Raw genomic sequence first — 12404 nt, forward strand, 5'->3', positions numbered from 1 at the left:
TTGCTATATCTCCTATCCCTTCCTGGAAAAAAACGAAACGCAAAGCCTGTTAGGAATCTTTGGGTTCTTGAGAAGACACATTTCATACCTAAGTCCTGCTGCCCACATACTGGGTTACGTGGAAAGCTGTTGGCTTTGAGTGGGCCCAGAGCAGGAAGGAGCTCTGCAGCAGGTCCAGGCTGTGATACAAACAGCCCTTCTGTTCAGATTACATAATCGAGCAGAGCCTACAGTGTTGGAGGTGTCAGTGATGGAATAAGTGTGACATTGGTGGCACATCCCAGTAGAATCACAACGTAGACCCCTGGGATTACGGAACAAGTTCCTACCCACTGTGGTGAAGAGTTACACTCCTTCTAAAAAGCAGCTCCTAGCTTGCTACCGGGCCCCGGTAGAGAAAACAAATGATCATGGGTTCAGAATGGGCCATCACAAGCTAGGTCCTATCGGACACATCGACAGGTCAGGCAGGCCTAACATTAAAGCCATCCTAAGAAGGGGCGCCTGGGTGGCTCAGTCGGTTAAGCAGCCGACTTCGGCTCAGGTCATGATCTTGCTGTCCGTGAGTTCGAGCCCCGCATCAGGCTCTGTGCTGACAGCTCAGAGCCTGGAGCCTGTTTCAGATTCTGTGTGTCCCTCTCTCTGACCCTCCCCTGTTCATGCTATGTCTCTCCCTGTCTCAAAAATAAATAAAACGTTAAAAAAAAAATTTTAAAGCCATCCTAAGATGAAACCGGTCCATCTGATATGGAGCACAACCAAGACCAGAAGGTACAGACAAGCTGCATGAATACATAGCCCACGTCTCCATGTCATTCATTAGGTTACATTGGCGTCCCAGCCCTAGCTTACTCCTAGGACCATATGAGGGGGCCCCACAATAACCAGCTAAAGGATGAAGGAAAAAGCCCAAGTTGGGGTTGTGAATGAGTCATCCCAGTATGCAGTACAAGCTGAAAATGGAGGGTGGCTATAGTCTTGAAAAGCAGTGGTGAAGGGAAATCTCTGCAGTGGGAGATTTGAGATGCTCAAATAAATTTTTTTGTTTGTTTGTTTTTTTAAGAAAGAGAGAGAGAGAGCGCGCGCGCACACACATACACACGTTTGAACGGGGGAGAGGCAGAGAGGGAGAGAGAGAGAAAGAGAGAATCCCAAGCAGGCTCCATGCTGTCAGTGTGGCGCTGGATGCGGGGCTGGACATGGAGCTCAAACTCAAGAATTGTGAGATCATGAACTGAGCCAAAATCAAGAGTGGGACAGTTAAGGTATTGAACCACCCTGGGGTCCCTTTGGTGGAGGGCTATGCTAAGGGCTAGTTGTGGCCTTGCAACCAATTGCAGTGACAGGGGCTAGAGTTCATTCCATTAGTTTTCCTCTTCTAAGTTTCCTTACAGGAAGAAGAGTGGCCCACGAAGCCCTGAAGGAGCCGTCCCCTGAATACGGATGGACAAATAGATCCATGTGGCACACAGGGTGACTGTAGTGGACAAGAGTGTCTCAGTCAGACCCCCTTCAAGGCAGGGCTTGCTGCCCAACAGCTAGAAGATGTGTGGAGCTGAGAGCCTCCAGCTTTAGCTCCTTCGGGATCTGCTCCAGTGTTTGAGCCCGAGTCATGTACTTGTCCAGTGGCCCCTGGCCACGACTGAGCAGGGCGGCGGTACAAGGGCTTGGGCTTTTCTGTCCAATGTTAGCATGATAGGGAAAAATAGGATAAAATAGGCAGAGAGGGAAAAATTAGGGCCTGAGTTCCTGGGTGGGGGGGGAAACACATATTTTGGAACAATGTTGGGAGTGTCTGACCACAGCAAACCCCTCTGGGCATAAGGTTCCTCTTAAGAATGTAACAGATACCACACCTACCCTCCCTGGGGTTTCCCTCAGGAATTTGACAAAAAGACCTGACTAAAAATAAGTAGACCAAAGAGGTATGACCCACAAGGAATGATATGGCCATAGGCCACCCCTCATACAATGGAAACGAGCCAATCAGGAACGGACAACCCAGCACCTAGAGTTGTCAAGCCAATAAGGGTAAAACCTGAGAAGACAGAAGAGGGGAGGGAAAGGGAGGGGGTCGACCAGAACCTTATAAAACAAGGACCCTTGCTTATAGTCCTGGGCATTCACTTTCGAATGTCTCCTCTGTGCAAAGAGAGCTTTCACACTCTTCTTACTGTCTAATCTGATACTCTAATAAACTTTTGCCGGCTGCTCTTTTGTGTCCATCTCTTCATTCTCTGAAGCGACGAGACAGTGATTCCTGGGTATTGAGGTAAAACAAAATCCTGCAACATTTCACTCCCGCTCCCCATCGGGCTGGCAAACTTTGTCAGATCCTTATCATTGTCTGACAGCTGCCATAGCCCTAGTCTACGTCTTCCCTTGGCTTTCTCCAGTGTTACACCCCAGGGAATCGTCTGAACATCTCAACTCCTTATCAGGGGAATGCAACCTGTGACAGCAGGAATTTCAAAATTTCCCCAAATGTCTGCCTCTTCCCTTCCCACTTTCCCTTATAACTGTTTTTCATGGATTTGAATTGAGAATTTTAGACCTCTATTCCCAACATTTTAGCCAGACTACTCTTCCTCCTCCATTCTCCTATAGACCCATCGCAGCATTTAGCCACCGATTCCCTTATGTTTTAGTATTTTTTTCATGTCTTCTCAAATACAAGCTTCTTGGGGGCAGGGACCAGTTTTTAGTTTTTAGTTTTTTGTTTTTTAACTTTTGCATGTTCAGAGCGACTAACTAATATAAGGGTCACATGGAAAATGCTATGTTGAATTTGACAGTGAAAACCCAGTCCTGGGAACCTGTTAGAACACAAATAAGACCAATTGGATCGAAGACAATTATGAAAGTGATAGCTAGAGGGAACAAGCCAGATGATCCTGTGTGGGCCCCATGTTTGGCTGGCTTTTATGCCAAAGAACTCTATTCCTGAGAGACACAGTTCATCCACCATGAATTACCAAACTGATAATTTCTGTTGATCATTTGAAGAATGACCCTCTCTCTCAAAAATAAATATTAAAAAAATTTTTTTTTTTTTAATTTATAGGATTCAGTTGTAAACTTAAGAAATTCTTCAAAATGGGGGTGCCTACCTGGCTCAGAGGAGCATGTGATTTTGATCTCGGGTCATGAGGTCTATCCCCAGCTTGGTTGTAGAGATTACATACATACATACACACAAGTTTTAAAAGAAGAAGAAAGAGTGTGAGTGGGGGAAGGGCAGAGAGAGAGGGAGACACAGAATCCAAAGCAGGGCTTTGGGCAAATCCAGGGCTGTCAGCAGAGCCCGACACAGGGCTCAAACTCGCAAACTGGGAGATCATGACCTGAGCCGAAGTCGGATGCTTCACCGACTGAGCCACCCAGGTGCCCATGAATTCTTTAAATTTTTTTAAAAAGGTTTATTTCCTATCTGATCAATGACACCCCCCCCCCCCCCTTTTTTTTTTAACTTGGGAGTGTTGGAAGGAAAACCTTTTTCTTCTTCCAACTTGGATAGGGTTGGATATGGTGTTTGGGGGTCTGCAAATTAACTGACAATAGACAGATTAACAGGGGAAAAGACAAGGTTTATTTTCACATTGGGAGGTGGGGGGAGCTCCCAGTAATGGAAAAGTCCTGGAATAGCTGAAGTTTATCTATCTCAATTTAACAAAAGAGTTTATTTAGAGCTTCAATGGGAGAATAAGGAAGGTTCTATTGGGCTTTCTGATGCTAATGGATGGGCAGTCTGTCTTCCCTGGGCGGCTGAATTAGCAGGAAGCTCCCTTGGAAGGGGGTTAATGGCAGCTGTATCTGAAGGAGGCTCTGCTTTGAGATTGAAAATTTCAGGCAAAAATTCCTTCTGCATCTTCTGTAGCCCGAATGTTTTCACTTTAAGACAATCTTTATACCGGCTCTGGGGGTCCAAGAGGGTCTCCACAAGGGATAAGGCCTTGTCCAAACGCACAAAGAGAGGAACCCATCTGAAATTTCGGGATATGTCTAAGCATGCCTCTCTGTGACCACTTGCCGTTGAGAATTAAGTGGTACCTGGGACACCCCAGTTACCGATCACAGGCAGGCAAAACAGTGGCAAGAAGGGGGGGTTTCTTCAAAAAGCTCGCGCGAAGACGAAAAAGAGCGAGAGCAATAATCGCTGTTCTTTAAGAGGGCATGGTGTTGGGGGAGAAAGGGCACATCGGTCCTGGCCAGGTGGACCACGATCTGGGGCGTGGGGCCAGATCTGGAGAACCTCGGGTACATCCAGGTTCCAGCTTAATGGTTGTGTCTACTCAAGTTACTTACTTCCTGAAGTACAGAATTAGGATAACAGCATCTAATCCTTGGAGTTGTTGAGAAGATTCACCAAGAGCGGAGGCCGGGCACCCAGCTTCGGGCGAGCGCTCGCTAGGGTCGGTTCTTTTCCCGGAATGGGTGGGGCGAACAGAGAACTCCTCCGGGGGGCTCCTAAGACTCGCGTCATTCGCCACTCGGGCTGGCTTATAAAAAACTCCACCGGGGCCCCAGATCATTTTTAGTTTCAATTCTTTCGGAAGAAGCCTCGCTGTGCCCAGCTGGGGAACGTCACCCTGGCGGAGCCAAGAAGCCAGCGAAGGGGTCCGGCGGTTGCGGAAGTCGCCGGCAGACCCGCACGCGCCGTTCGCTTTCTTTCCCTTCGGCTGCCGTCGCGGTTCACTTTCAGTCCGGCACGGGGATCGGGTCGGCGAGTTCCGGCCTCCCGACCCAGGGCCGAGCGGGAAAACGAAACCGCTGGGCTCAGCTAACGGCGGCGAGGAGCGCGCGCTCGCTGGTCCCGGGCGCGCCCAGCGCAGCACCGCCCGCTCCCGCCCCCGCCCCCGGGGCTCCTATAAGTTTCGATTCTCCCCGGAGCGGCGTCCCGCGCCGCGGCCGGCCAGCGCAGCGCGCCATGGCGGACCCGGAGGTGTGCTGCTTCATCACCAAAATCCTGTGCGCCCACGGGGGCCGCATGGCCCTGGACGCGCTGCTCGAAAAGATCGCGCTCACCGAGGCGCAGCTCCGCGAAGTGCTGGAGGCGGCTGGGCCCGACCGATTCGTGTTGCTGGAGACCGGCGACAGGGCCAGGGTAACCGGCTTCGTGGTGGCCACCACCCGAGCCCGGGTCTGCCGTCGCAAGTACTGCCAGAGACCGTGCGAAGACCTGCACCTCTGCAAACTCAACCTGCTGGGCCGATGCCGCTATTCGCAGTCGGAGAGGTGAGTGCACGGAGAAGGGGCGGCTTCCCCAGGCCCGGGTCTGGGAGCACCGTCGGGGGCCCGCTGCTCCGCGACGGGCGCGGACGTCGTACCCGACCGTCTCTGCCTCCGGCGTCCCGCCTCTCTGCTCCCCCGGGAGAGCCCCTGCCCCGCCCGTGCTTCTGCTCGTGGCGGTTCCCCTCCGTCCAGCGCCTCCAGATCTTCTCTGGAATTTGGCCAACCGATATCGCTCCGGGGAAGACTGCGGGGATACAGTATTTTGGGGCGAGCCTGGGTCTAGAACTTTTGGAGGCAGGTTTGAGAACGAAGGAAAACGCCCCCACTGTCTGGAATCTTGAGTCTTTCCCTCGGCGCTGTCTTCCTTCCTAGGCGTGTTGCACCCTCCGCAGCGGGATCCGTCTCCACCGCAGCGAGCTGGCCCTTTCGCTTGGGCGTCCATTCCTTGCCGCCTCCGCGCCTCTCATTATCACTTTTCTGATCTCCGAAGCTAGTACGCACCGCCTGCCCTGAAAGGGCCTCCTCAAGGTTCCTCGATGTTGCAGTGTCCTCTCCCAGTGCTCCTGCCCCAACGTCTCCCTGGTGGCCCAAACTGGTGACCGCCCATTCTTGGGACCACTTTGAAATAGTGCGGCTTTTTCCTCAGGCAGCTGCTTCTGGGTTTCCCCTTGTTCGTTTTTTTTGGCCTCCTAAATCTAGTGTGCCCCGAATTTGGGTTAAGCCTTTTGACCTGTCTTCCCAGTGTCTCCCTAGGAGAGCTCACTCCCTAGGGTTCAGATGTCACATATCCAAAGATGGCTTCCATTTGTACACGGGCTGACCCTGCCTTCCTGCTTTCATCTGGGTTCTTCCTCTCATCAGTACCTGAATATGCTGCCAATTAGTCACTCTCCTCTTCTTTCCCCCAGGCCAACTCCCTCTTCACCTTTCTCAACCTTAATCACCAAGCCTTTCTCTTGAGGGCTCCTGTCCCCTTCCTGCCCAGTTCCGTCCCATCCCACTTCTGGTTGAACGTCTGTTCAATTAGTGAACGATTGTCTCCGACCATAGTCTTTCTCCCGGTGTTTTGTCTCCCTGTGCACTTCTGCTCAATTTTTCTTGATGTAGTAGTACTTTTCACCCTTGGCTCCTTCTTAAAAACTTTTAAGTGATGTCTTGGTGTGCAAAATGGTGGCCATGGATCTTTTGATCTTGTGATTTTTAGGAAAAAATTGTAGATTACTAACCCCCAATATATGTGTAGTAAAAGCATACGAAATACAGGTGTTTTAAATGGATGAGGTAAATGAGATAGTTTTTTTTTTCTCTTAAAGTTTGTTTAGGACAAAATGGTAAACAATTTTAAAAAGTGCTGAATGTGCTCCGTTATTAAAAAAAAGATTATTGGGGCGCCTGGGTGGCGCAGTCGGTTAAGCGTCCGACTTCAGCCAGGTCACGATCTCGCGGTCGGTGAGTTGGAGCCCCGCGTCAGGCTCTGGGCTGATGGCTCAGAGCCTGGAGCCTGTTTCCGATCCTGTGTCTCCCTCTCTCTCTGCCTCTCCCCCGTTCATGCTCTGTCTCTCTCTGTCCCAAAAATAAATAAATGTTGAAAAAAAATTAAAAAAAAAAAAAGATTATTGAATATGTTGTGAGGCACCAATTTGAAAGTATGTTTCTAAGTTGGAGGTACATCATGAATGAGTGTAGAGGGAGTCCTCCTAAGTCACAGTAACCCAGGAAATCTGGGAGGAGGAAAGGAGAGTGGAGGGTAGAAGATAGAAAGGGATAGAATGTTCTAGCACTATACTGAATAACAAGGAGTTGTAAGGCCTCGTTACCTTTTTATTTTATTTTATTTTTGGTTCTTTCCTGTTTTGTTACTAAGTTCTTCAATTAGCATTGGCTTTTAGTTTAGTTTAGTTTATTTATTTATTTATTTATTTTTTTACGTTTATTTATTTTTGAGACAGAGAGAGACAGAGAGAGACAGAGCATGAACAGGGGAGGGGCAGAGAGAGAGGGAGACACAGAATCCGAAACAGGCTCCAGGCTCCAAGCTGTCAGCACAGAGCCCGACGCGGGGCTCGAACTCACGGACCGCGAGATCGTGACCTGAGCCGAAGTTGGCCGCTTAACCGACTGAGCCACCCAGGCGCCCCTGGCTTTTAGTTTTAAATACATATTTCTCTTTTAATTGTTTACTCTGGATATTTTCAAAATATACTAAAGTAGAGAAAAGAGCATAATGAACTGCCATGTGCCCATCATTTAAATTCAGCAGTCTTCACAATATGGCCAATCTTATTTCATTTATTTCCCCCTCTCCATCCCTGTCCCCGGCTCCAACGGGTTATGTGTTTTGTAAATTCTTTAGTATCTCTAAAGGGTAAGGACTCTATTTTATTCACATAACCTCAGTACAACAATTATAATTTTTTACAGTTACAATTTTAATATACTTTAATATCCAGTTGGCATTCAAATTTCCCTGATTATCTTATAATAGGACTTGAATCTTCAGGAAAAAACCTATGAAGACATAATCCATAATTGTTTAAAAATGTTGCATATCCAGTATGTTTAGAAACTTTCAATTTTTTTTTTAACGTTTATTTATTTTTGAGACAGAGTGAGACAGAGCATGAAAGGGGGAGGGTCAGAGAGAGAGGGAGATACAGAATCTGAAACAGGCTCCAGGCTCTGAGCGGTCAGCACAGAGCCCGTTGCGGGGCTCGAAGTCACCGACCGTGAGATCGTCACCTGAGCCGAAGTCGGACGCTTAACCGACTGAGCCACCCAGGTGCCCCATAGAAACTTTCAATTTCTTACACACAATATGTTTAAAAACTTTAGTATTTTTTTTTAAGGAACTTTAGTTTTTTGTTTTATGAATATTATTCTGGTATTTGTGTGGGGTGTGTGTGTGTGTGTGTGTGTGTGTGTGTGTGTGTGGTTTGAAACATCAAAACCATTTTAAACCATAAGTTTAAACTTATTAGTGAAGTGATGAATTTTTACTTACTACATTTATTGGTCTAGTTGTATTTTTTATTTCCTTTTTCATCACTTTTGAATAGGAGAATTACAAATTTTTAATCCATTAAAGTGCATTGTGTCTTCATAATAGGGCTCTTGGGAGGTTTTTTTTTTTTTTTTTTTTTGACTCAAAACCTCGAAAATATGTTTTTTCTCCAAGTATGTTTTAAAACTATTCCCCTTTCTTAGAAAATTCATAAAATCATCTAAAACTTGACATGTGGAAGTCTAAAGGACTTTCCTTGTGGATTACAGGTTAATGGGATCTGTTGACCAATTGATACTCATATTGAACTTAACCATTACCTTTCTCTGCCTGAGGGCAGTTTGCAATTTGCTGGACTTAGTAAATTTCCTTTATATTTCCTTATATAAAAATTCTTTTAGGGGCGCCTGGGTGGCGCAGTCGGTTAAGCGTCCGACTTCAGCCAGGTCACGATCTCGCGGTCCGTGAGTTCGAGCCCCGCGTCGGGCTCTGGGCTGATGGCTCAGAGCCTGGAGCCTGCTTCCGATTCTGTGTCTCCCTCTCTCTCTGCCCCTCCCCTGTTCATGCTCTGTCTCTCTCTGTCCCAAAAATAAATAAATGTTGAAAAAAAAAATTTAAAACAAAAAAAAAATAAAAAATAAAAATAAAAATTCTTTTATATTCATGGATAGGATCTCTCCTATCTATCTTGCAGTTCTAGTCTTTCTCTTATATTGCTTTTAGCAGTACATGTTAGTCAACAAGGGCTTGCTTCACTGTTGGGTATTTATTTGTTTTGGTGCATCAGTTTAGATATTTCTATTTTGCTTTACTGAAATACATGCCCACACGTGGAGTTCTAATCCCAGGTCTGTCGCAAACAATAACTACCATTCATTGAACAAATAGCTATCAAGTATTATGACAAGCACTTTAGAGATGGTATCCAAGAGAGTCTTTACTATAGCTCTCGAGATAGGTGTTATAAATCCCATCTTAATATAAAGAAACTCAGGCCCAGACCTCTTCAGAAATTTACCGAAGGTCGCATAGCAGGTAGCTGGCAGTTACTGTGGAATCCAGATCACTGCACGGTTTCTTAACTAGCCACTTGTGTTGTGAAGTAGCTGTGTGAAGTACGACCTTTCATTAATTCAAGTTTTTTTGTTTTTTGTTTTTCAAACATGACTGTTTAACTGTGTAAAGCGGGCTGCCTGAGCGTTTTCAACTAGCTTTGTGGGTTTTTGCCAATGTGGGTGTTTCCTCTGGGCTCTTTCCTGTTTGTATGCCTTTCCCGTTTGGTTAATTGTAACTTTGGGTGGGGTGGGTAGATGGGAAGAGGTTTAATTGACTATTTAATAAATTGAAAAAAAAACGCCCAAATTGCAAAGAATAATGTGACAAGCATCAGAGTATGTATATACTCTCAATATGTAATATAACAAAAGTTCTATAAAAGAAAGTACTATATAATAAGATTACAACTCATCTCTCAGAATAAATATTTACGGTTTTTCATTTTTGCTTATCTTTTAAAGGAAAATAAAAACCATAACAAGCCTAAAACTACTTTCTATTTCCTAGTCTCATTCCCTCCAGTCTTCAGAAGCAACATCAGTTAGGATTATGATGTGTGTTCTGCCCCACCATGCTTTTATAATTTCCTCCCACATACATTTGTGTGTGTGTGTATGTGTGTGTGTGTATATATATATATATATATGCACAAAATGTATTGTTTTGTATTTTTTTAAGATTTTATTTTATTTATTAAATTTTTTTAATGTTTATTTTTGTAGGAGAGAGACAGAGCGTGAGCGGGGGAGGGGCAGAGAGAGAGAGGGAGACACAAGAATTTGAAGCAGGCTCCAGGCTCTGGGCTGTCAGCACAAAGCCTGATGGGGGCTCCAATTCACGGGCCATGAGATCATGACCTGAGCTGAAGCCAGACACTTAACCAACTGAGCCACCCAGGTGCCCCTAAAGATTTTATTTTTAAGTAATCTCTATACCCAACATGGGGCTCGAACTTACAACTCCAAGATAGGTTGACTGAGTTAGCCCAGCGCCCCATGTTTTATGTATTCAGAATTTTTACTCTGTGTTACTTTTTGGGGATCTATTCATGTTGATACATAAGGATCCAATTTATTCATTTTAACAGCTATATAGTATTTCATATGATTTATAGCACAGTTCAGTGCCTACTGCTCCAATAATGGGCATCTGGGATATTTCCACTTTTTTTTTTTTTTTGCTATAACAAACCATGCTGTCAAGAATATACATGTCTCTGGTGCTTTTCCAGAGTGGGTCATTACGAAGTGGAATTGCTGTGTTGAGTGTTGAATGGTTGCAGTTTCAACTTTTCTAGATTCTGACAAATATTTTCATGTTTGAGAGTCCCAGTGTCCCCATCTTATGGCCAGCTGGCATTTCGTATTATCAGACTTTTTACATTTATGCCAATTAAAAGGGCATAAATTGTTTACTTTTAAAATAATTTTCTCTCTGAAGTTTTTATTATGTGGTATTTGAGTCTTATGAAAATATATAAAGCATACAATGAGTTACCTGTGTACCCATGAATCAACTTCAGAAATACAATACTGCTATTATCCCTTCCCCCAAATTCTCTTTCTTGATCATCTCCCCCATCTTATATGTGATAACTAGAGATAAATAAACTGTTCTATTTTCCTCCTCAGCTTTATGGAGGTAGCATAGACTAATAAACATTGTTTATATTTAAGGTATTACAATGTGGTATTTTGTTTTTGTTTTTGTTTTTTTAAAGTAATTTGTATACCCAAGTGAGGCTTGAACTCCTGACCCCAAGATCAAGTCTGAGCTAGCTAGGCACCCCACCATGTGATATTTTGATATATGCATACATTATGAAATAATTCCCCTCAGTCAAGCTAATTAACCTATCTATCTCCTCATCAATTTTCCCTCTTTTTTTTTGATGATGAAAACACTTCTGATCAACTTAGCAAATTTTGAGAATACATTATTGTTATCTACAGGCACCATGGTGTCCCTTAGAGCTCCAGAATTTGTTCATCTTATAACTGAAAATTTGTATCGTTTGACCGCGATCCCCTTACCAACCCCACTCCCCACTCCAGTCCCTGGCAACCACCATTTGATCTTGTGTGGGTGTGACTTTTTAGATTCTACGTATAAGAGAGCATATAGTTATTTGTATTTGGCTTATTTCACTTAGCATACTGTCTTTTAGGTTTATCCATGTGGGATTTCCTTCTTTTGAATCATGCATATTCCTTGGCATATCTGTATATCTGTGTCTGCATCCGTGTGCCACATTTTCTTTATCCATTCATCGGTTGATGGACATTTAAGTTTCCATATCTTGGCTACTGTGAATAATGCTACACTGAACATGGTAATGCCGGTATCTCTTTGAGATACTGATTTCATTTTTGGGGGGATATATATCGAGAAGTGGGATTGCTGATTCTACAGTAGTTCAATTTTTAGCTTTTTGAGGAATCTCTGTACTTTCTGTAGTGGCTGTACCAATTTGCAATCATACTGATACAGGTCTGAGTTTGGTTTTTATTTTTTCCACACATTTACTGTTTTTTAAATATATGTGTGCATTTCTTTTTTTTGAATTGAAAACTTATTTTAGAGAGAGAGAGTGAGAGCGAGTAGGGGAGAGGGGCAGAGGGGGAGAGAGAGAGAGAGAGAGAGAGAGAGAGAGAGATTGATTCTCAAGTAGGCTCCACGCTCAGCGTGGAGCCCAATGTGGGGCTCGATCCCACAACCGCGAGATGATGACCAGAGCTGAAATGAAGAGTCGGACACTCAGCCGACTGAGCCACCCAGGTGCCTCTAGTGTGTCTTTCTAAGCAATATTTCGTATCGTTTTGCCTGGTTTCAAGCCTATAAATGATATCAATACTAGGTGTGCAAATACTGGATTTAATTTGCTTTTGTGTGCACAACATGATGATTCTGAGACTCACCCCTAATGTACAGAGCCCTGTTTATGTTTCTGTACCGTCTGGAGACCTGGACAAGATGGTCTTCTGCCCTGGGGCCTCTGCTTCACAACCCTAGTTCTGGCCCTCTTTTAGTTGTGTCCCTACTCACTCTTTGAGGAGTCCATAAGGCCTTCTAGAACCTCTAGTCCCCACTTTCATTCTAGACCATGCTCTGGGTT

General features: G+C 45.0%; 1 protein-coding gene across 1 annotated transcript in view; it reads left to right on the forward strand.

Moving 5' to 3' along the window:
- Positions 1-4510: 4510 nt before the first annotated feature.
- ZC3HAV1 (zinc finger CCCH-type containing, antiviral 1) overlaps positions 4511-12404 on the forward strand; it is a 62777-nt gene continuing 54883 nt past the window's right edge. Inside the window, exon 1 of the mRNA XM_086688998.1 lies at positions 4511-5235. Within this exon, the coding sequence (XP_086545124.1) occupies positions 4928-5235 (308 nt within the window). The 5' untranslated portion in view covers positions 4511-4927. The remainder of the gene's footprint in view (positions 5236-12404) is intronic.

This window comes from Puma concolor, chromosome A2 (assembly GCF_028749965.1).
Source record: "Puma concolor isolate L17-30 chromosome A2, mPumCon1.1.hap2, whole genome shotgun sequence".
In the NCBI taxonomy this organism is placed as follows: domain Eukaryota; kingdom Metazoa; phylum Chordata; class Mammalia; order Carnivora; family Felidae; genus Puma; species Puma concolor.